The sequence below is a fragment of the Hyalella azteca genome, unplaced genomic scaffold, assembly GCF_000764305.2.
Source record: "Hyalella azteca isolate HAZT.00-mixed unplaced genomic scaffold, Hazt_2.0.2 contig9555, whole genome shotgun sequence".
Lineage (NCBI taxonomy): Eukaryota > Metazoa > Arthropoda > Malacostraca > Amphipoda > Hyalellidae > Hyalella > Hyalella azteca.
This window is the reverse complement of record NW_025939624.1, coordinates 57,211-82,386: the sequence shown is the minus strand read 5'-3', so window position 1 is coordinate 82,386 and position 25,176 is coordinate 57,211. Positions and strand designations below refer to the sequence as shown.

At 39.8% G+C, this 25,176-nt stretch overlaps 1 protein-coding gene across 1 annotated transcript; it reads right to left on the bottom strand.

Annotated features, from left to right (window-relative positions):
• Window positions 1-1,864: 1,864 nt before the first annotated feature.
• LOC108680318 (galactosylceramide sulfotransferase) lies at window positions 1,865-22,867 on the bottom strand. The gene is made up of 7 exons (XM_018169121.2): window positions 22,605-22,867; window positions 8,676-8,713; window positions 7,038-7,186; window positions 5,514-5,700; window positions 4,710-4,799; window positions 4,215-4,445; window positions 1,865-2,848 (listed from the first exon to the last, which is right to left on the bottom strand). Exons 2-7 carry the CDS (start codon window positions 8,700-8,702, stop codon window positions 2,102-2,104), a joined length of 1,431 nt encoding a protein of 476 aa, XP_018024610.2. The 5' UTR covers window positions 8,703-8,713; window positions 22,605-22,867; the 3' UTR covers window positions 1,865-2,101.
• Between the last annotated feature and the right edge of the window lie 2,309 nt (window positions 22,868-25,176).

Sequence of the window (25,176 nt, the reverse complement as noted above, 5' to 3'; positions counted from 1 at the left end):
TTATGAAGCATGACTAAGCAGCTATAAACATTCCATTGACAGCTGTGACTACAGTTTCAGACATGCCACGTGCTGAGCGATAACGTCAGAACAGACGTTCTTCATGCCATGTGGTTCACATGACATTTGGTGCAGATGCCATGTGTTTCACATGGCATTTGGTGCAGATGCCATGTGGTTCACATGGCATTTGGTGCAGATGATATGTGGTTCACATGGCATTTGGTGCAGATGCCATGTGGTTCATATGGCATTTGGTGCATATGCCATGTGGTTCACATGGTTCACATGGCATTTGGTGCAGATGCCATGTGGTTCACATGGTATGCAGTTCATGTTGTCGTTGTTTTTTTTTTCTCTTTTCTTCGTTAATTTCGTGGGAGACATCGGCAATTAAGACAAATTATAAATAATTTGCCCTGGAACAATCACTTTATAAACGAGACTTTGAGCCATGATAGTTATAACTAAATCTAATGAAGTATTAACATCCCGGCCACGGCATTTATATAATATGCTAAAATTTTCTCTCAAGTATTTCATTTAAAAATTTTCAAACTCCGCGTGATCACCTAGCTTCAATATTCACCATTTCTTTTTCAGGAAGACCTATATAAATTTATGTAAATTTATTCGATATCCGATTTTTAGTCAGAAGCGTTTTTCCGGGTGTAGTACATGCAAATAATTTATTATGTAAAGCGTGGGAGAGAAAAATCTCAGGGAGGTGCAGGCGGACAATTGCGCGGCATTGGCTGCCGGAATAGAACGATGCGGAAGAATTCCCACAACATCCGTAAATTTTAACAAACTTTGAATGAAATTCATGCGGTAGTAACGAATTCATTGAATTCTCGCAGAATTCCTAGTGTGAATTCTGCTAACGTTATATTTACAGGTATGTTAATTGGCAAATTAATATCTTACCTCGAATTGTTATTGAAATTGAGCTGACGGCATCCAGAGCAATGCCAGTAATCCAAGACTAAATAGTGTGATGCATTTGACGGCCGAAATCCAAATTTGAATTTTTCGGCCATATTGAAAAAATAGTTACTTTAAATTTGTAACTTTGATGGCACATAAAATCACCACCATCATTGAATTGCTTCATTGAATCTTTTTTTAATATATCATTCAAGTGTTAACTAAATGATAACTGAATGCATCATTTACATTGATATTTTTTTCTATTGATTGAACTGTCGCTAGCGTATTAAAGTGGCAGACTGTTAACAACAGCACAGCAATTGGCTGACTGTTAACAACAGCACACCGACAAGGCTGACTGTTAACAACAGCACACCGACAAGGCAGACTGTTAACAACAGCACACCGACAAGGCTGACTGTTAACAACAGCACACCGACTTGGCAGACTGTTAACAACAGCACACCAACTTGGCAGACTGTTAACAACAGCACACCGACTTGGCAGACTGTTAACAACAGCACACCAACTTGGCTGACTGTTAATAACAGCACAGCAACTTGGCAGACTGTTAACAACAGCGCAGCAACTTGGCAGACTGTTAACAACAGCACACCGACTTGGCAGACTGTTAACAACAGCACAGCAACTTGGCAGACTGTTAACAACAGCACACCGACTTGGCAGACTGTTAACAACAGCGCAGCAACTTGGCTGACTGTTAATAACAGCACAGCAACTTGGCTGTTAGCAGCGTACCAACCTAGCAGGTTAACAGTTAACAGGTTACCGGCAAGCAGACGCGACTGCAGGATAAATGACCTCGTATATGCAGAACGAAGACCAGTTGTCTCAAGTTAACCTGCTTCGCACACATTATACATACTTTTTTAGTCAATGCACTAAATATATGTATATATATATTTTTTTTTCAAAAGGAATTTCTGGAAAACCAACAAGAAATTCTTAAATCCTCTTTAAATTCCGTAGTTTAAATTGAATATATGTTGGTCAGAATATTCTAATCATTCTTTTCTTATCAAAATATGAATATCAAAGTTATTCACATCAGCACATAATCTATAAGGCAGACATCTTAGTTTAGAGTTGGTGACTTTCTTCCAAGTTACTGGCGATAGAATACAATGGCCTCTACTGAAGAGAACTCGCTTTAAGTGCTATCATAGAACGTATTATTTATTCCTTGTAACATTAACTCCCCACCAGGGTGAGTTATAAATGTATTGTCCAGCGCATTTGATTGACCATCTAATTCAAAATTTTCTTTATACAACAACGACATTCGTTCAAAGTCAATGGCAGTATTTTGCTGATTCTTTCTAATTTTCTTGATAAGAGAAAGTTCTGGTAATGACAGAAGCAGGCAATCAAGGTCCGCTCTGTTATCCAACACATACCCGTTGACTTGGTTGGAATATTCTCTAAAAACATCGTCGGCATCAAAGCCGTCGACCACGTGGGTGCCGCAGTACTCGAAGAACTCTTCTCTTAAGGCTCTGAGTGAGGCGACCTCGTTGGCCATCTTCTCAGTCCCGTAGCGGAGGACGGTCTGCTCATGGCGGGCCAAGAAGTGGTCGTACAAGAGGACATCTCCGCTGTTGAGCTCCCTCATCCGCTCTATGGCACTCACCGACAAGTCAGGCTTCACGTTGTCCCTACGGGCGTTTTTAGAGAAGAAAATCATGTCTCTGTAGTCCCAGCATAGCAGCTCCTTCAGCAGAATGAGACTCTCGTCCATCTTCTCGGCTATGAGCACGAGATCGAACATCTCGTCGGCCTGGTCGATGGCTCTCCGGATTTCGATGGCTGTGATGTTGCTGTGCATTTCCATGCCCATGTCGAAGAGCATCATGTTGTGGCCGAAGCGCCCGCTTCGCTTCCGTAACTCCATTTGCATCTGACGGATAGAAAAAGTAACATCAAGCATACCACGGACCGTCGTAGTGATGGAAGAACATTTGTATTTCAAGACAGAAACAAGAATTGTGAAGTATTTCAGGCCAGAAACCAAGAGTTTAGAAGGAGTTACATCACTGTTCATAAAAATGGTATTTAATTGAAAAATGAATATTGAAACTAATTTGTTTCACATCATGAATCGAAATTTTTCAAGAAAGAAAAATTATAATCAAGTATAAAATACACACGAGCTATAATTTATCCTACTGGATAGATTGAAAACGAATAATATCTTTCGAATTCAGCAGTTATGAGACGGGGTTGCAGCTGAAAATTTCAGGTTTCTGAATTAAATTCCATACATTAAGACCCCCAAAACACAATAAAATACTTATTTCTTCTCTGATGAATTTGCATCATACTGAAATAGATGAAACATTGAGATCGATTCAGCGTTGATTTTACTTCTCAATTCGTCAAAAAGCACCTTAAATAAACATGCGTATATTTAGTAAATCATTTTCGCGTGTTTCACAATCGATTATAACACACGTTTTTTTTTTTAATTTTATCGCGCAAAACACAGTAAAAGCCGTTACGAAGAATCTGACTTATTGCGAGGCACTGCCACTAAAAGGTTTTTCTTCAAATACGAGAATTTGTTCGGAAAGAATAAGAGAGTGAACTCTTCTGCTAAAACTGTAATAAATTAAATAAAAGAATATGTGCGTCTGAGGTGAGAGTACAAGACACGAATAAAGCACTTTGGTACTTAACACAAGGGCGGTCAATCACACGCAGTCTTCATTCAAAGCATTGAGACGCGTGCAGCTCTTTAATAATATTAGGGAACTGTTGCTAGGAACTGTTGCTCTTCGAATATGAGCTACTATCTGCTAATGGTTTTATGCACGAGTGTATTGATCGATACACTTAAGATAGTAGCGGCTGGCAACTAACAACTTCAAGTAAGAACAATTACCTGTTTGAGAGCTTCATATGTGAGTGGAATGATCTGAACACTTAATACTCGTATACGAGCGGCTGGCAACTAACAACTTCAAATAAAAGTAAAAAACAACTAACGTCTCAAAGTATGAGTGAATTGATCGAAAGACAATTTTTGAACCACAAACTACTTCGATTCAAAACAACCATCTGCTAAGAGCTTCATATCTCGAGCACCACTTCTTAATGGATGAGACAGCCGCTGTTCTTGGTACAAATAACAGCTCATAAGAGTAGCTGCCATAACTAAGAGCCTTCACATGCAGCTAAGGGCTTGCGATACGAACAACAGCCTGCCAGAGACAGTAAGAGGAAGGCTCTTGGAAGCCCCGAGCGCCCCAAGAGCTATCGATTACCTCCAGAGGGAGGGTGAGGAACTCCTCCAAGGGCGCGTCCTCGTAGAACTTGCCAAGATGGAAGTAATTGTAGAGGCTCTCGAAGAGTAGCGAAGGATCACGTACGACCGTCAGAAATATCGTGTCAGGATGCAGGACCTTGCGATGCTCCGATGGGTTGAGGCGCGTGTGAACTGCGAATATGTCCACTACGCCCTCTGGCGGCAGCAGATTGCGCGCCACCATGCCGGCCTGTTGCCAACGCACCAAACTAAATTATTAACGTCAGGCAAATTTTGAAAAATTTTCAGCAAGAAAACTCTTAACTGAATCATCCACGCAAACCAAGACAATATCGATCTCTTCTTTAACCAAATGCTCTTTCAATATTACACTAAACTTGTGGTCAAACTCTTTAATAATTCGTTCATCTAATAGCAAGAAATCAAACACTAAGGAATCAAATTGAATGTAAATATATTCTCGACAGCAATAACGGTGTATATTTAAACTTACTTTGAAGAGAATAGGATTTCCCAAGTAGTTGCCAGCAGCAGGCAGAGCAAACGTGAGGTTGTGCAGTAGCCCGTACCGCAAAAACAAATTCTGGGGGCGGAGCGCGGCAACAAGATTAGCAGCGTCGCGAAAAGAAAAACTGAGGGAAGGAGGAATTAGGGGGAAGAAAATTTGATGAAAAAAAGAATAAGGGAAAAGAAAAATGGAAGGAAGGAAGAAGTAGGGGGAAGAAAAACTGAGATGAAAAAGAAGTAAGGGGAAGAAAATTTTAAGGAAAAAAGAATGAGGGAAAAGAAAAACACAGGGAAGGAAAAATTAGGGGGAGGAAGAAGAACCGAAGTAGAGAAAATCAAAGGAGCGTATAAACTGAGGGCAAGAAGTGATGGAGATTTCGAGTGGGGAGTTACAGCCGAAAATAACGAACCATTACTTGGAACTAAAAAAGCTAATTTTCAAGTACATAACCAATGGTATCTGTCAAGCCTGGAAGTTCACTAAAAAATTTATTTGCAGATTTAAGGTCGCGACAAAAATTTTATTTAGCCTCTAGACGTTATGTTATCGATACTAGATTTAATCAAAATTGTCACCTACTCAAGAATGCAGATGTCCTGTAAGCTTGATTTGTGTTGAAAGTTTGATATATGTTGGAAGTTTGATATATTGAAAGTTTGATGAATATTGGTGCCAAAGACGTGTTGGAAGTTTGATATGTTAAATACTATAGGAGGAACATATTAGTGATGCATGACAGCAAGCGTTGCAAATGTAGTGTTAAATTATCGGCTAGGTTAAAGTTGTCACCTGGACGGACGACGATGCGCACTTGTGCGTCTTGAGGAACATAATGTGGCGCGCGGGGCGACAGCTGCTCTGGGCGGCGGACGCGCCCGGCGTGGGCGGTTGGGCGCTTACAAAAATGGCGTCCAGAAGGGCGTCGTTGTCGGCACCCGCGTAGTCCTTGTAGCGCCCTCGCTCCCCCAGCACATGCCTGCACACCCGAGTGGGGGATACCGGTACTAGGTTTAAAGGGGGACTTTATACGGGAGGTGTAAGGATAGACTTTCCAAGAGGAGTCTATAGCTTTTTATATAGCGGTTTCAGCGTTTAGTAGGCCGTAGGCCTGTCGCCAATTCTGAACATCGCAGAACATTCACAGCTTGTTGCGGTCTCGAACTCTCAACTCAAAGCTATAATTTTGCTTTGCTTAACCGCCCGGCCTCCTCGCGGATTCTGACCAGAAACTGGCGCACAGAGCTGGGATCGAACCCGCGCCTCTCTGCGCCAATCTTGGTACTCTGAACTGTAACCACTGGACCGCCCTGCTCTAAGGGCTGTCTAAGTCAAAGCAAATTCAAGTAGAAATTACGCGCAACTTTAACCTTAAAAGTTTTATAAACATAAATTTTAGCATAAAATACTAATAATAGGTAGATAGTCATAGAATAAAAATTAACTGAAATTATTTTAATTAAGCCAGTATTTCTCAGTGAGTGTCTCACTGTAGCTGCTAATTTAAGTGTGTGGCATAGAGTGACAAGAAATGTTGCGGCCACGGACAGCACTAAACAAAAAATATTAATGTTTTATTAATAAAATTATATAAAAATATCCCACGGTCACGGTAAGCTAGTGCACTACCAACACCAGACTGGCGCAGCGTCGGCAACCAGTCGAGTCTGCGACAAATCTGCGGCAATTCCAGCATAAGATTAGATTCCAGCAATCCACGGTCCTGGCTTTCTTTGATCCCACCATGCGATTTAGCTTCCACTACGCGCATCTTCGCCATCGCGTGCAAAAAGTTTATTTTCAATATGGTTTAATGTAGCGTGTAATGCGCGCCATCCAAGTGCAGTTCACGTACCGTCAACGTGCACGTGCAGTTCCCACGTATCCGGCAGTCACTTGGCGCTGCACAGTATAGACGTTTCGTACCGATCGCATTTTGCATACCATTTAGGGGCTCTCGAGGCTCGCTACAATTGGCTTAAAGGTAGACCGGGCGTGTATATGTGGGTTGATTACACCCGTTGAACCGCGGTGGGTTCGTTGTTCTTGAATTAAATAGTAGTTACGTTTACTGCGTTGTTCCTGAATTAAGTAGAGTTATGTTTACTGTCGTTTATGCACAAGCGGCGTCAAGCGTGCAGGCCGTTGAATGCAGGCGGGGGAAGAACTGACCTGCGTTGAGAGTGCAGGCCGTTGAGTGCAGGCGGGGGAAGAACTGACCTGCGTTGAGAGTGCAGGCCGTTGAATGCAGGCGGAGGAAGAACTGACCTGCGTTGAGAGTGCAGGCCGTTGAATGCAGGCGGAGGAAGTACTGACCTGCGTTGAGAGTGCAGGCCGTTGAATGCAGGCGGGGGAAGGACACCGAGCAGGTCGACGGGGGATGAGCTGGGGTTGCTGATGAAGAGCACAACAATCACCACAGCCACGGCCACCACACTCACCACGGCCTTCGCTGCTCTCCGGCACTGCAATCACAGCAGTGGTGGTGAGGGTGATTGCAGGTGCACGGTGGGGTTGAACATGTGAAACGAACACCACGCGGGGAGTGGTTGCGTTAGTTATGATAGTGACATGCTTAGTGATTATTTTGAAGGTCTAATTTTAATTTTATAGTTGATGTTAAAGGCTTAGGTAGTGGTTCAACTGTACCAAATTAAGGCTTCGGTAGTAGTATAGGTATAGATAATGGTGAAGTCATAGGAACTGGTATATTTATGGGTGATTGAATAAGTGTAGGTAATGATTTCAGTGATGGAATAAGTGTAGGTAATGATATAGGTACGGGTAATGGTATAAATAATTTAATACAGGTTTTATCGAAGACCAGAGCGTATTTCTATTTAAAAATGTTCTTCTTATTTTTCTCAATTCGATGAATACTCGAACGGATGCTCGAACTTTCTCGTCCTACCAAAAGCCTGATGTCCCGATTTGAGAAAAACAACAAGAAAATTGTTAACAAGAAATATTCTCTGGTCTTCAACGAACTTCTATTGCAGAACAGCTCCTGCCCAACTGTACCAGTATAAGTAATTGTACACCTATATATAATTGTACACCTATTGTACACCTGGTCATATATAAGTATAGGTGATGCTGTACAATAAGCGACCAGTTCTCATGAGTTACAATATATTCGAGTGCTGTGTAGATATCACCATTCTTGAATTTTACTTTATGTCTACACGCCTGACGGCTTTTTTTAATGATCCGCAACGGATTTATAACAGAAGTTAGCTCTTTTTATAAATTGAAAAATGTATTAACTGACTTGATTATGTTAATTCAATTTCAGCATTCATTAAACCTCAATTTTTTTAAACAATTTCAGAAAATATTAGCATACGTAGCAATGTTTTCACGCGCTACAAGGATGACAGTTTTCGTGCATGAACCACGTCTAAACAACGTTGATTAAGAGTTGATTTTGCGTAGAATCAACGTTGATTAAACGTTAAATCAATGTCAGATTTCTGTTTGGTTTCATCTTTTGACTTTGCATAAAAGTAGTGAGCGGATGACATCAACGGTCGCTGACAATTAGCATATAGACTGGCAAGTGACAGGAGCTTACGGCCCAAAATGAAGCGCTACGAGCGAAGATAATTTGTCAACCTGCGCCAAATTTCGGAAAAATAATGACGTTTGTTTCACTGAAAAAACGACGTTTGCTACACTGAAATAATGACATTTGCTCCACTGAAATGACCTTTGCTACACTGAAATGACGTTTGCTACACTGAAATGACGTTTGTACAGTTTGCTACACTGGAATAATGACGTTTGCTACACTGGAATAATGACGTTTGCTACACTGAAATAATGACGTTTGCTACACTGAAATAATGACGTTTGCTACACTGAAATAATGACGTTTGCTACACTGAAATAATGACGTTCACTAAATTGAAATAATGACGTTTGTTAGAATGAAATAATGGACGAATCCCTCACCTGATACCGGAGTATCACTGACATCATCTGCACGGCATCTGCAAGAGGAGAAATATTATCTATAATTTATTTTATTATGAAGGTTATTAATAGATCAGACATCGTATGTTTCGCTAGCATATTAGGAGTTGGTAAAATCCCTAGTGGTGGATGAGCAAAGTTGATAGATGTTGTTGAATTGTGATTAGCTCTGAGCTAGTTGATAGAAAAGCTATAATGATTGATGTTCCGAATGGATGATTTGTCATTATCAATTTGATAAATTAGCCGTGACAAATTGCCGCCCTCACACCACAAGTATAGCAGGACCGCGTCACGCCATCAGTAAACAAAGCCATGATCGAAGCTTACCGATCTGTCTAATTCTGAGTTATGTGAGGTCAATTATTATGAGGGAGGTCGCCACTCACGAATGAGGTCACCACTCACGAATGAGGTCACCACTCACGAGCCAGGCCACCACTCACGAGCCAGGCCACCACTCACGAGTGAGGTCATCACTCACGAGTGAGGTCACCATTCACGAGAGAGGTCACAACTCACGAGCCAGACCACCACAACTAATTATATTTTCTCACATTTGAGATTCTGCATTTTCGAATTTATTTATTCTCATACTAACTGGAACTTCGGAAAATTTCATATATTATTTTATTCATCATCATTTTAAGAAAGCCGATGAATTTTCGATAAGGTACAGACTCTAACAACACATCCAGAAAATATTGTTGTTAAAATTCGAGCTCAGGACAAGGATGGTAATTCTTTGATTGATTTCAGCGCAGAGCTCGTATTTAATTTAATGAAGATTATGTAATTAAGTGAAGACGATTATATAATTAAGCAGAGCAGATTCTTAAAGCAGCACGGGTGCCATTATTTCTTGCCGTGACGTCTAGAGGATCATTTTTAAAGGTGATAAATCGGTAGAAACTTCACCATACAGCACATGCGATGAATTTATGCAGGTTATGATGCAGATTTATGGTTACATGGAGGTCATTTCATCAAGGTATTTATTGATTCAGATTATGCAAAAATTAGCTCAAGTAAGCATGGATTGTCACTACTGGCTAAACAGTGGAGAACAGAACGCAATTTTTGCATCAGTACCATAGCAAGCATAGGACATTTTTATCATCCAATAATACAAAAAAAAAACATAAATTACAATATATGATAAAATACAAGATAACACTACAATAAGATAGAAACGAAGCCAAAATAACAGGTTTTTCTGAAAAATTTTTGCATCCTCCATTTACACGTGTCATGTTGACGAGAAAATGTTTTCACTCGAATTAAAATCAACATCGCCGATTGACGATGGATTTGAACTCGTAAGTCTCGTTCGTAGCTGAAAAACATTTAAAATAAACCGAATAATATTGGTACGCACGACATTCATATTTATCAAATGGGAACAATTTTCGAGAATTGATCAAAATTTACACGAATGATCTATCACAATTTAAAAATATGCAGTAAAAAAACTTTTTAAATACAACACTTTTAAAAAATCCAGTGTCTCCGATGTTACACATGTACAATGAATTTCTAATTTTATTTTCAAATATTAAAAAAATTCATTTAAAATTTTTGTTAATGTATGAAATTTTTTTAAATTTTTCAAAATTATTTATTCTGTCAATTGATTCGTGCATTGTCTCCAATTTTACGAAAGTGTGCAAAATTTCAGATTGATTGGAAAGGTAGAAGTGTATTAAATATCAATAACAAGATTTGTAGCAGACAGACAAGAAGTGAAGTTAAAGAGAAGTGTTGTAAAAATAAAATCCATTGTGAATGCAAGTATAGTTTTTTCTTTCTCGTCGACATAAACGTTAAAAACGCTGCTGATTTTGTAGACAAGCTCTTCAATCTTGCAGCGAATACTCCCCGAATAGTCAGCGGGACTAAAAAAAAATTTCGCCGACTTCACTCAAAAATACTGCAAATTTTTCAGCGTCAATTTACGCAATCGAGCGTCCCTGAGCTACGACGCCGCGTCAAAACTGAAAAATATTCAAATCAAGCCAAGACCGGCAGCAAGTCGGCGCAGAATAAATATAACTTCGTACAATTTCGAGGAATTTTCGTCGCCTGTGGCTCGGATCTTGACACTGAAGGCTGTGTCCGCTGAATCGAACTCCAGGCATTTATCGAAAGAAAAACTTAACAACTAAAATAATTCAATAGGTACCTTATATATTCATATGATTATTTCAAATTTTATTATAGTGGTGTCAGCGTTGAAAAGGCTATTTATTTTGGCCTGTCGGCCATTCTTAACCAACTGGCCACTTTACTGATTTCGTACAAAATTATTAAAATTCACAGTGATTTACTCAACACGAATGTCCAATCCTGGTGAATTTAACTGCTTGGCCACCCTAAAGTTAAGAGATCGAAAACATAAGAGACCACGTCTTTTTCTGCCAAAATGGAATCGAAAAAGTAATGAAAACAAGCTTTTACAAGTTTAGAATAAGATTACACCTGCCCTAGAGGGTACAACACTAACGCAAAGTTCGTGTGGTTTATGAGATTCGTTGACGATCGTTATGCAGGAGGAAGGCACGCTATTGACCCCCACTTAACGTCACGCTATTGACCCCCATTTAATGTCACGCTATTCACCCCCACTTAATGTCACGCTATTTACCCCCACTTAATGTCACGCTATTTACCCCCACTTAATGTCACGATATTAACGCCCCACTTAATGTCACACTATTCACCTCCACTTAATGTCACATCACACTATTAACCCCCACTTAATGTCACGATATTAACCTCCACTTAATGTCACACTATTAACCCCCACTTAATGTCACACTATTAACCCCCACTTTATGTCACACTATTGACCCCCACTTAACGTCACGCTATATTGCCCCCCACTTAATTTCACGCTAAAGACACGCTACGTAAACATAAGAGTGAAGTGTGCACATAGTTACACTGTGCCATGCGTGCTATAACGCTCATTACGGCCATCATTATGCAGAGAGAATAAGTATGTCGAGAATCAACTTAACGAACGCGGTCGATGGAAGGCCAGAGATATACAAGGCGTAGAATTGTGCGGCGACTGTAAGACGTTGTCTTCTGCAGGTATAAAAAGTTAAAAACGTACGAAATATAAATACAGATAATCTTTGGGTGGCATTATGAAATATGTTGAAATGATTGAGTTTTGATAAGTATGAGTTAGGAAAGTGCTTATATACTATCGTCACACAGACAGTAAACATGTGTAGGCGCATTGTAAAATTCAAAAGAAAGAAAAAACTGGAAGATTTTTCTTGATTTCATTTGAATTTTTAAAGGGTTGACCTTCACTTCAGCATTTAGCCTTCTAATGCATGCATCTTTGATTTGCATTTACTAGACTCATTTGGTCGTGTTTCTAGGATAGAGATAGCAAGCGATAATAGAAAAGATACGAAAAAATATCAGCTGATAAATTTCGCTGTCTTTATTAGTATAATAAACTTACGAAAAACGGATTCACGATCACGACCTCGAGCAGAGTGAGATTACATGAATCCATCACACAACTACCATCAAGCCTTCAATAATAATAGCCAGGCATGGAACATGTGCCACGATGATAAGGTGCTTGAGAACGTTAAGCTAACGATCACCTTAACATAGATCACTGAGAGTGTATTATCAGTGTTGCTTTTCTTAATGTTTAAGCGTGCAACAAGTTGTTCCAGCCTGAGCAGACCATGAGGGCGTATATTAGACCATGCGTCATGACGCATTATGAAGGCGTATATTAGACCATGCGTCATGACGCATTATGAAGGCGTATATTAGACCATGCGTCATGACGCATTATGAAGGCGTATGCTATACGATGCGTCATAAAGTGGTGCATAATTCAGCGATATACATTACGTAGGACGAGGCCTCTCAATTCCGCACGCATTATTCATCGAAATGAAATACGCAGGAGACTGCCGGCATCCTTGAAGGATCTAGTGACGACCCTAGGATCTGCGGTCGTCACAAGATCCTTCAGAGATGCAGATCACCGAAAAATAAATCGTAAAATGCAGTACAGTCAGCAGGCATATATGATTAAACACAAATGAGGGAGTATAAACTCAGGACAATGAATGGTTCTATGGTTCATATAGTGACACATTTTCTCACCCACAGCGTGAGTAACGAGCAAACGTAGCACAAACATGTTATTTTGTCTGATCAAACTGGGTCAAGATGACCCACGCAAGAACGAAAAATAATTTCACAATTTGGAGAGAGATTTAATTATTGATTTGAAATAGACAACTAAATTTTCAAAATCGCGCTTATTTCGAGCAATTTAACTCTCTTGATAAAAGACCCTGAGAGCGAAATGCACGCGAGCAAATAACAGTTAGCAGCGAATAATTGTAACTACAATAATAAGTTTATACACACGGAATCTAATATAAAAGATATTAAACAAAACATTGTTGAAAAAATGTCAATCAAGCACATTATTGAGACAATTCATGAACACAATATTCTAAATAAAGCAATGTTGAAAGAAAGTAAATCAAGCACAAAGTTGGGACCATACATGAATACCAAGATGTTTTTAGTAAGACATATCCGGTGTACCTTGTATACTTGATTAAATAAAATGCCGGTAGCTGATCGCCATGGTCACAATAGTTACAAGACGGGCGACATACCGCGTTCATTATCAATCATGTACAAAATCGACGTCTTTTGTCAGCAAAAATAACATGGCGCTCCAAATTGATGAATAACCTCAACCCCGCATCTATTATATGTCAAAACCATGACTGTAAACCCACTATTGATCCAGCGCTACTTCCACAAGCGGGTTATGAGCACAAGGATGAAGTGTTCACCTGACATGAGAATAACGCGTCACATATAGGAGCCTTGGCACCACACAACGTGTCATCATAACACCTTCTCGCAGGGTTATTATATTACTCATACAATATAGTCAACACTAACGCTTCTGCAGGCGGCTCCTGCGTCGACATAACCAGTGAACCTGTTACTTCAGCTGCAGTGAGTAATTTTAATTACTTCAGCTGCAGCTATAGTTAATGAGTGATTTCAGTTGCAGCTACTCAATAAAGTGACTTCAACTGCAGCTACTCATTGAGTGACTTCAACTGCAAAGAGTCAAATGAGTTACTTCAGTCGAGGTGGGTCAAATGAGTGACTTCAGCTACAGCGAATTCAGCAATTGCCCGTAAGTGTAACAATTCAACATAACAAATTTCTGTAATTAAATGGTATCCCGATGGCGCAACTTTCATTTCATGGATTTTCCCTTTACGAAGCCACCATTTCGGTTCTGATAAATTCTGATAAGTCACTCACGACTTAGTCTTTCAGTTGTTGAGGCTGGTTATTGTTCAAAAACATAAGTTATTTCCTCAGCGAAGAATTAATTACGCACAACAAAATATCAGATACCTCCATCGAGTCATTTACAGTTCTGGAGGTCGTTCACACTTAAATTCTGGGGGAAAGGTAAGAACTTACAAAGGAAGTTCATGAAGGATGAGTTTGGTTTCCTTGCTCGCACAATACGTAGCCTATATACGAGGGCAGAGGCTTGCGTTAGACTGGACCATATATGCCTCAGCAACCCTACCTGCCTACACCACCTGCACAGTGCACTTATTTCGTCAAAAATAATTCATTAATTCCTCATTCTCTAGTCCAGCTTATCAAAATTAATCGATAAGCATATGATACGCTCATGAATCATGGGTTCGCAAGCGATAGGATCAGCGAACAGCTGCTCATGCCGATAAAATAAAACCATAGTTAATTTTAGGAGAGGAAGCTGCGTTGATTAACTTTTAAAATGAAAAATGCGGGTCTGAGCAACGTATTGAACCGTGAAACACAAGTGGTCTGTGCAATGTGTTGAAATATTAAATACAAGTGGCCTGTGTAATGTGTTGAACTATTAAATACAAGTGGTCTGTGTACTGTGTTGAACTATTAAATACAAGTGGTCAGTGTAATGTGTTGAACTATTAAATACAAGTGGTCTGTGTAATTTTAATGTGTTGAACTATTAAATACAAGTGGTCTGTGCAATGTGTTGAAATATTAAATACAAGTGGTCAGTGTAATGTGTTAAAATAATAAATACAAGTGGTCTGTGTAATGTGTTGCAATGCAAAATGCCAATACTGGTCAAAAAGGCAGTAAATAAATGCAGGACACAATAAAAATTTAGAAGATAGCTTAACCAGGAAGATTTTGAAAGACTTTTCTAAAATTTTCAAGTTTGACTTTTGCTACTGCGTTTAGCCTTCCAATGCCGTACATTTTCTTAATTTTTGCTAGATGGATCTCTTGCGTGCTCTCACAATTGCGAAAATGAACGATAACCATAAAAATACGGACAATATTCTCAATTGCACAAAAACGAAGCTTTTTGAAATGGCATGACCGCAACCGAGGCTTTTCTAACTTTTATCGCTTTTCGTTCTTTATTGAAGGAATATTTTCAGCTCATGAACTTGAGGACGACAAAACTGAGGAGTGGTAGAGCCTGTGTAATAACAGACTAAAGTAACTACTAGATCTAGATTTTTAAGTGAAGTTTATCCAATGAAAAATTTTTAGCTAGTATTTTGGGAAAATATTGGATGTTAGGACAACTCCTTCTTTGTTCTAGGTTACAGACCATGCAGCTAGTTTTAAAATACAAAAATATTTCATTCCGTTCGTTTCATTTCATTTGTATATTACTAAAAATTTGTACCAGGAGGGTATGTCTAACTCTATAACTAGATTCGGAACAATGTTTATTAAACTAAATTAATTTTTCTGGCGAATTATCTCAGTTTTATCGTATTCAGCGAGTGATCAGCTTTGGAGTTTAATTTTCTGATGTCACCATTGCCGTTCTTGCCTCATTCACGACTTAGTCTTCCAGTCGGCAAGGTTAGCTATTGCTAAAAAACCTAAGTTATTTATACACTGAAGAATTAGGTACACAAACTAAGTAATTGAAGACTCCATAGGTTCATTCTCACTTCTAAAGGTTCACTCAAAACGCTGGGTGAAATTGTAGTAACTATTAAAGGAAGTTTGTGAAGGATGGGTTTGGTTTTCTGGCTTGCATAATGGTAGCTGTGAGGGCAGAGGCTTGCGTTAGACTGGACACTCACAGTTGAGTTCTCATAATTAATTCATTACTTCCTACTTATTATGTCCGGTTGATTATACTCGATAGATAAATATTAATAAAATCCGTTCATTAATCCCGCGTTCGCTCACGATAGCATCCGCAGACAGCTGCTCATGCTGATTTAACAACTGTATCAATTGTTAGTATGTGTCATGACTTGACTTTTGAAATAAAAGCAACTGGTCTGAGTAACGTATACTCATTTACACTGTCTGAATAGGTCTGACTGAATGATGCATGCTCATCTCCACTGTCTGAATCGGTNGATGGGGTGAAGGAAGACGTGAGATGGGGTGAAGGAAGACGTGAGATGGGGTGAAGGAAGACGTGAGATGGGGTGAAGGAAGACGTGAGATGGGGTGAAGGAAGACGTGAGATGGGGTGAAGGAAGACGTGAGATGGGGTGAAGGAAGACGTGAGATGGGGTGAAGGAAGACGTGAGATGGGGTGAAGGAAGACGTGAGATGGGGTGAAGGAAGACGTGAGTTGGGGTGAAGGAAGACGTGACATGGGGTGAAGGAAGACGTGAGATGAGATAAAGGAAGACGTGAGATGGGGTGAAGGAAGACAGAGGCAGGGAAGATGTAAACAAACATCCCCAGCTGTGTGCGCTGCGTCGGGGCTTCTGTGCTGTCAGAATTAGCCGAGATTCCGTCAGATATTTTCTGAGCAGCAAAATATAACAAAAATGAATGCGTCTATAACTGAGGTTCTGTTTAGTCTTCACGAACGCTTTAATTTGACGCCTACGCTAAAGTTAATATATAAACAGAAGACATGCAGTTGTGGTTAATATTTAATTAAATTCAATAACATTGACAGACCACGCTCTAATTAAATTTAATATATGTGAAGCTTGATCCATGCAGAGGTTGCAAGATAGTATTTCTCTCGTAGCAGTTTATCTCCACCTGTTTTTCCAGCCAAGTTTTGACCGACCCGAGTTCAAGAATCTTTTGGCAAAAGAGTGTCGCATTATTCGGCCCACACAAGAGCATTGCATGAAGACTGCAGAGGACTGCGACACTTCAACTCTGAATGTGAGATGATTGCAGGCCACACAGTATTCAATTTCACACGAGGTGCGATACACGTGTGCCTATCATTAACATCTCTGCAACACAGAAAAAACATGCCTGAAATGAGGAGACTCTTGGCTCGAGTATTGTCAGCTGTTGCTGCAATAAGCATGGCATTTGTGATGATGCTTTGAGCCCCATTGATAAATTCAAGCCTTCAACTTCAGGCCAGGGAACTTGCAGGCAATGGGACTTCAGCACCACAACCTAATTACCGCAAATGAAGCTAAACAGACAGCATGGGTATCACATAGCATAGAACCTGCAAACTTTATATTCCAACGTAAAATTTCACTAAATATAATCATTTTAAGATGTAAATCGAGTAAGCTTGAGTCCGTTTTTCTCTTGTTCTTTGTTAGGTAAAACATTTCCATTGGGGCCCAAATAGCAGCGCGTGCTATTATTCCTCGTAAATAATACAGAGCAACACTAACAAGGATGCCGGCTGAACCAATTATAAGTTCGGTCAAATCAAAAGTTTCTTCAGCAAGCAGAATTTTGTGCCTTCAGGCGACCAATTATGCCTATCACCAAAGTCGCTTACTGCGTGAAGATAAAACAAAGAAGTTTAATTAGCCTATTAGAAACTTTGTCACGAGTCTTGGGCGTGAGAACAAGGAAGTTAAATTAGGTTACAAGTAAGCAATCACAAATGTGGTGCTGTTTTCCAGGCTGGTCCATTTTGTTTGCAAAATCTGAATGCTCTGAGACAATCAAGAATTAGCTTGAGTGCTCATGAATATTATACAAATTTCAATAGCATTTGCCGAAGACAAATCCACCAAGAAAGGACTAATCAAATTGAGTTTATACATTAGTTCCGACTAAATCGTGTGGGCAACTCTGCTAAATGAACGCATGTATTCGACTGGAACAAAGCTTACTCTGCACAGTGATAAATTCTTATTATAAACATAGGTTAGAAGACGAGAGAAGAAAAGTGCTCATTCTGTACGGCATTACTATATGTTACGGCGAACAACACTGTACATTTTTGTGCTTCAGAAAGTCGCTTCAAGGCAAGTTATTTACAGGCCCAGTTGAAAACTTAGGCTGCATTGGTTGGCCGCTCGTAAACCGCATGCAATTATAAACTTTGGATGCGCGGCTTCTTGTTGATTGGTGTCAAGTTTCTTCCATGATGACAGTGGAACATATCACGCCGATCAAAAGAAGATCCGGGGATCAGACACAACATGAAACTGCAGAAATTTGAGAAATTTTCAACTTAAATAAAAAAACGAGATAATTACATAAAACTTTCAATTTAAGAGCACAAAAATGTCATGTCAAGCAGTCATATCTTCGCCAAAACCTTTAGAACAACTTCATTGTCTTACGTGAGTATTTTTTAAACTTTTTTAACTGAAATTGAAGTTGTGAAAATTGTTTCATGAATTAAGGTGAAATCACTCGGCGTTTTATTTTCTTATAAATTATTAGTGAATAAAACTCCGTTGACAGTAAAAAATGATGTAATATACAAGTGTACGACTTGACAAAGGCTTACGTCGACTAGATGCGCTCACCAATACAGCAGTGCTTGAGAGCTGGTCAAACTTTTTCATCTATTTCAACTCTTCAACGTCACTATAGCTTTTGCTTAGGGATCAATTTCAAACTTAGCAGTTGATTAAATTATTATTAATCAAAAAGATTATTAATTAATAAATAGATTTATTAATAAAGATTTAATAATAAAAAAATTATTAAAATCAAAAGCCTCAAGTTACCTCAGCACGCAGAAAAATAGCAGGGGCATATACCTAGTTTGGTCACACACTTTATGACGCACAGCACGATCAGTTATCGGACATAGAATTGACCCACACTTTTTCCTGGGCCAAAATAGGTCAAGATGATCAACAAGAGAGCAAAAAGTATTTCGTTATTAGGATAAAAGTCTTATTGATTTCTCTGAGTGTTGACACACATCAATCAGTTTAATAGTAGAGAAGCAATACCCGTTTTATCTCTTAAAAATGAGTGGGGCACTCATAAAAATGAGTGGGGCAGTCATAAAAATGAGTGGGGCACTCATAAAAATGAGTGGGACACTCATAAAAATGAGTGGGACACTCATAAAAATGAGTGGGACACTCATAAAAATGAGTGGGGCACTCATAAAAATGAGTGGGACACTCATAAAAATGAGTTGGGCTATGAAGAATTACTGATACACATTTTTCTCTTTGTGCGACTCATCCTCCCATAGCTTGGCGCTGCAAATAAGACGTATCAGTGCTACGTACATCAAGTGTGTCACTATAAGGACAACCTGACCCGTTCATTTATGGCAGTAACGCGGGTAACCTCGACGTAATCACTACGGCGACCAGGTCCCAGTATTTACCTAACAAACTTCGTTACTCTAACACCTCAGGGATCTGGTCGTGACGTCAGAGAGAAGTTGTATGTTTATAATAGAATTCACCACGAGTTTTCGCGATAAATGTACGCACGTCTTTCTAGAGTAGTTTTGCTGAAAAATAATAACAAGTGTTAATCATTTATAAGTATATAAGTTAATTATATACTCTGATTTTTGAAATGTAATTAAAATGCAAAGAAATCATTTCGACACAGTCCCACACTTATTCTGTCTTGGTAAGTAATTTAATTCTGCAAGCCTTTGCTACAGAATTCACGAGTACGAAACCATGTCAATACCTGAATTTTCTCTAAGGCATTATTTCCACACGCTACAATTTGCCCACTAAACACAAAATATGCTCACTATACACACTATATTGCACACTAAATGTATATAACCATATTACAGACGCAATATATAGGTACTATAAATTATTGCGTATACACTCGTCATACGCAAACACATAACAGGTTCGAGTAAGAATGTTTACCCTGAGACATGAGCGTGACAGTTGCGTGATGGGATCAGCAGCCATCAATGGTATATAGCGATGGAGAAGGAGATCGCGCGGCGTCCACGCCTATGCTCTTTATTGAGGAAAGTTTTAATGTAATGGGCGGCTGTTCGGCCTCAAGTCCAACGCTGAGGGTCGACCTGCGGTGGTGGAATACTGCCAGCCAGCTATACTGTGAGCAGAGGGCTGTGAGCACAAGACTGTGAGCACAAGACTGTGAGCAGAAGACTGTGAGCACAAGACTCTGAGCACAAGACTGTGAGCACAAGACTCTGAGCACAAGACTGTGAGCACAAGACTGTGAGCAGAAGACTGTGAGCACAAGACTGTGAGCAGAAGACTATGAGCACAAGACTTTGAGCAGAAGACTCTGAGCACAAGACTCTGAGCACAAGACTGTGAGCACAAGACTGTGAGCACAAGACTGTGAGCAGAAGACTGTGAGCACAAGACTGTGAGCAGAAGACTATGAGCACAAGACTTTGAGCAGAAGACTCTGAGCACAAGACTCTGAGCATAAGACTGTGAGCACAAGACTGTGAGCACAAGACTCTGAGCATAAGACTGTGAGCACAAGACTGTAAGCATAAGACTGTGAGCACAAGACTGTGAGCACAAGACTGAAAGCACAATACCGTAATGACGAAGGCCTGCGTTGCCACATAAACAGTGGCAGAATCGACTGCCTGAACGTTCCTATTTACTCACGCCCTCTCCCACAAAACGCACGTGTTCCTTGCATTACTCACTGCATCTATCCTCTACCTCGATTTACCCATAACCGCATATGCTCAACCTACTCATGTGTTCATTGCATTACTCACTGCATCTATGCAACGCTGTTATATCAGCCTCAAGTTCAAGCCAGGCTCTCATCAGATAAAACCTCAATGCTCAACTGCCACTGCAGCTGTGGGATTAGTGCACGTTTATTCACTTGGTTAACTTTCATCACAAGCGCCCCCCGCTGAGGCTTTGATTACCTTTCATCACAAGCGCCCCTGTCTCTTATACACATCTAGATGTGTATAAGAGACAGCACCAATGCTGGTGCATTCATGAACGCCACCAAAGCTGGTGCATTCATGAACGCCACCAATGCTGGTGCATTCATGAACGCCGCCAATGCTGGTGCATTCATGAACGCCGACAAACGACATAAGTAGGTATACCTACGGCAGAGGCTGGTCCAAAGCCTGTAATTACATCAAATAACAAAAAAATGAACAAAACGCCATATTGATTTAAGGCTGACGGTACAAATTTAGACCAATGATGTGCCTAGATGACCAATGAGGCGCTATTTTCATGCTATTAGGCGCCTACAGCAGCAATACGGTACTAATGTTTTTCAACTGAACAAGAGTAAGTAAATTAGGCACATGCCGTTTCAATCATTATGTTCTACTATATTGAATTACAATAGCTAAATTATGCACATGCCGCAATAACAAATATGTTCTGCCACTGAATTACAGTAACTGAGGAGCTTGAATTTTTATTCGGCCTTGGATATTGACGCGCACATTTAGTGTGAGATTAATATTCAGCTGGAGGAAGGAGATTGATTTCGAAGAAATAAGTAGTGAGGCTCGGTGGCTCTGACCCACTGCCGCATTTATTAAGGTTTAAAGTTTTGTTCTGGTTCAACCTAAAATGGTTTCAGGCTCAAGTTAGAAACCAGTAGTGAATTGTGGTTCTTAAATTCTGATTACGACAGAATTAAATAGCTCGATCATGGAACATAAAAAGAATAAATGTCTTTTCTTATCTCAATTTATTGCAGTAAAAACCACTTCTTTTTCCTAATCTAAAGCTTCAAACATTACGTATATATGTACAAAATGAGATTCGTTTAGTTCATCGCCTTTCTCTTTATTTTCGGTCATCAAAGATTTCGATGATGGTTCAACGTTTGGACACCTGTTCGTGCGCTTGGTCCGGCTTGGAAAGTGTCGTAATAAATCCAAAATCCTTTCAAGAGTTAAATAATAGTTAAAGTAAATTATAAATATTTTTCCGAAATATGTTCCTCCACCACGTTTCATGAATATTTCAACGTTATTGCCGGAAAAAGGAACTATCCTGTGATGTCCTCAGCTTTTTCGAGAGCAAATTTTCGGGTTATCTTTCACGTCAATAGACAGGCAGCAGAGAGACTATTTTTCGGTATCTTCTTAACTGCTGAAGTGCCTCTAATCTAAACCTAGAGACAATTGTTTCACCTTGCCCAACTTGCAGGGTGGAATTATCAATTATAGCAATGACGGTTGATCTATTCAATATCGATCCAGCAGGGCAGGGTCACTTGCTAATTTGCTATGTGCGAAAATATCAGCTAAGTTTTAAGAGGAACGTCCAGTTCATCGCTTCCAGTGTACGATGGATGGTAGGTCCTACTACACATTCCACTCCATTTATTACGATTACCCTTCCAAAATTCCACCCTCCGAAAGGTCACTACGCCTCCGTGATGCTTTTTGAGTTTAAAAAACGAAATCATCACAATTTACCAGCCTTATTTATTTCTATCGTTGTTGGGCTACTATATATTTGGTTGCCAAAGGAAGAGCAAATCTTTCGTATGCACAGTTTATCCTCAGCCTGATTACTCTGAAGATAGAGGAGGGACTAGAGGTTCGGCCGGAGAGAGTGTCATACTCATTGTATGCTGCAAATAAGGTATACATTATTTTACAATGAAGAATTTAAATTGAGTTTTAGGTATAAAAAATGAAGAAAAAGGGAGGAAGGTACTCACATCAAGCGCTTATCCAAAAGGATTAGTAGGAGTCGATTTGGAAATTCACCACCTTCTGAAATTCAGACTCCAAGTCACCCGGAAATCAGTATTCACGAAAAAATGTAGACACCTCAAGAACGAACAAAGCGAAGTAAAACGACTAAATTTATACGCGCCGGACCATAAAATACATTTCACTGGGTCACGGAATCCTGGCGACGAACTGAATTAGGTTTATGATCTCGGACGAGTGACAGGATTGGGAGCGCTTACACCCTACTTCAACGACGGCCAAAGGCGCACTGACCATCGCAGACTTCGCAGTCACGAAGTCCGCTCGCCTGGGCCTACGGAAGCCGCGCTGCCCGGCTGCTGCAGTGGCAGGAAGGTATCAAGAAAACTGCATATATCCATGGTACTAGGGCACTAATAATTACTTATATAAGCTGCACTCTGATAAGCTGGACACTAGGGCCCTGATAAGCTGGAGCCATGGTACTAGGGCACTGATAAGCTGGATTAGAGGCAAAGAGCACTGATAAGAACTTGAATCCCTGGTATAGAGGCGCTGATAAGCTGGATTCCTTGACGAGGATGGTGACCGCCATGGTCACCGGAGCTGTCCACAACTGTTGGCGGATTCATTTTTTGTGGTCTGTTTAGCTTACGAAATTGTCTGAAGATTATCAATTCAATTATCAATTTGACCAAGTTGGTCTCGGAGTTGGTTCACCTAGTTGCTGCTGGAAAGTGTATTATTATTCAGTCAGTATGACCTGTAGATTTTTCTGACTGATGTGTGTGGGCGGGTGAATAACTGGACAGTGTGGGCAGACAGCGTGGGTAAAGAGGCCAGGTTAAATTATGAAGCTTGGAGCGATAACTGGAGAAAAAAATTCTTCCACACAGACAAGTGCCAAATGTTGACAGAAACAAGGTGGTGCGTGGGTACAGCGTTGAATGCTGGTGTAATTATGGCACCGAAAAGAACGGCGTGTGTCAGAAGCACAAGTATATCAAAGGACACACTTGTTGCTGCTGCTGCTGCTGTGTCTATGTTCAGTCTCTGGTAATTAGAACTCACTGAGATACCCTCTTCATGCTCTTGATCAGTCCATGGAGTTCTTCAGTCAATGGGGAGATGAGCCCTCCGGAGCACGCAGTGCCTGCATGATGTGCCTGCGCAGTGCCTGCGTGATGACATTCAAACAGAAATTAACGACCTTACAGGAGTTAGGAAGAATTAGATTTTCTTATTTTTATTCTATTTAAGTGAATTTGTTAAATCAAGGAACGTCATGCTGTTACTTTTCCCGCTCATGATGCTTTGGGTGCCTATCGTCGCCAATATGGTGCCCAGCTTGTTGTTCAGTGAACAAGGAGCATTTCATCACTAAATTTGGTAGAGTCAGAGTATTTCATATATACCGAATTTAGTTCTGTTTCATTATGAGAAATATTTTGTAGTGATTTATGATTCATTCCTTCGCAAAGCTTCTGCATTGCGGGTTATTTGATATCGGTAATAATTTTTTTTTAATCGTTTAAAAGTTCAATTTGTCAAATTAGGAAGAACGAAGATAATGTGTGAGATACACTCAACTAACTACGACGTCGAGAATACAGCGACCAATGGCAGCCAATTTCAGCGAAAATCTACAATTTTGTCGGCGTGGAAACCGATGCAGTGTTAAACTTAAGAACACTGTAAGAAAGTCCGTAATATCCAAGATATTGCATTGTTATATATTATATTATATTATATCTTATTATATTATATTATATTATATTATATATTATTATATTATATTATATTATATTATATTATACTATATTATATTATTAAAATAACCGCGAATTGAAGTAATATGCGAGAACTTTCGAGCACTGCGAAAATAAACGAGCATCGAATATTATACGAGCTCCATAATAATTAATATTCGCGAATGTGTTCTTCGGTTCTTTAGCGCTGGCGATGGAATAATATCTGACGCGGTATTTTCCAGTCCGCCGGTCGTGTCCGCACCAGCGGACTGGCAACCGGAACTGGCGGCTGGCACGTCCAAGCGGCGGTGGACTGCTTAAATTCAGACCTAAAATGAGAGGACGATGTGAGTCTAAAATGAGAACGGGATGAGGGTCTAAATTGAGAAAAAGATGTAGTACTAATATGAGAGCATGATGTGGTCTAAAGTAAAGACAATAGCGAACTGAAAGAAAAAAATGATTTAACTAGTAAATTTTATGTATCTAGTAAAAACTATGTGACTAATAAAATTAGGCGACTAGTATAAATGATTTACCTGGTAAAAATGATGTAACTAGTAAGATGAATGAAATTCGGGCACAATTAACAGCATGATGTGCAGTTCAGTCATATTGAATACTTTTAATTTATCCTAGAAGTAATCATACAAAGCGTTATTCCCTAGGTCGCACCTTTTAAAGAACGATTTGATGCACTTTTGCTGTGTTGCGGGTGACTATTTAGACGGATGACCCAGTAATTTTTTTAAGTATTAAGGACATAGGCCACAAACATCATCAGTGCGCCACGCGGACACGAAGTTCATACTTTGGATAAGTTTTT

Excerpts from the sequence above, each read along its gene's own strand:
- LOC108680318 (XM_018169121.2), bottom strand. The coding sequence starts at position 8,702 with ATGATGTCAGTGATACTCCGGTATCAG. Across the intron at positions 7,187-8,675 it reads CAGTGATACTCCGGTATCAG|TGCCGGAGAGCAGCGAAGGC; the intron begins GTGAGGGATTCG and ends CTGTGATTGCAG. Across the intron at positions 4,800-5,513 it reads GCGCATCGTCGTCCGTCCAG|AATTTGTTTTTGCGGTACGG; the intron begins GTGACAACTTTA and ends CTCCGCCCCCAG.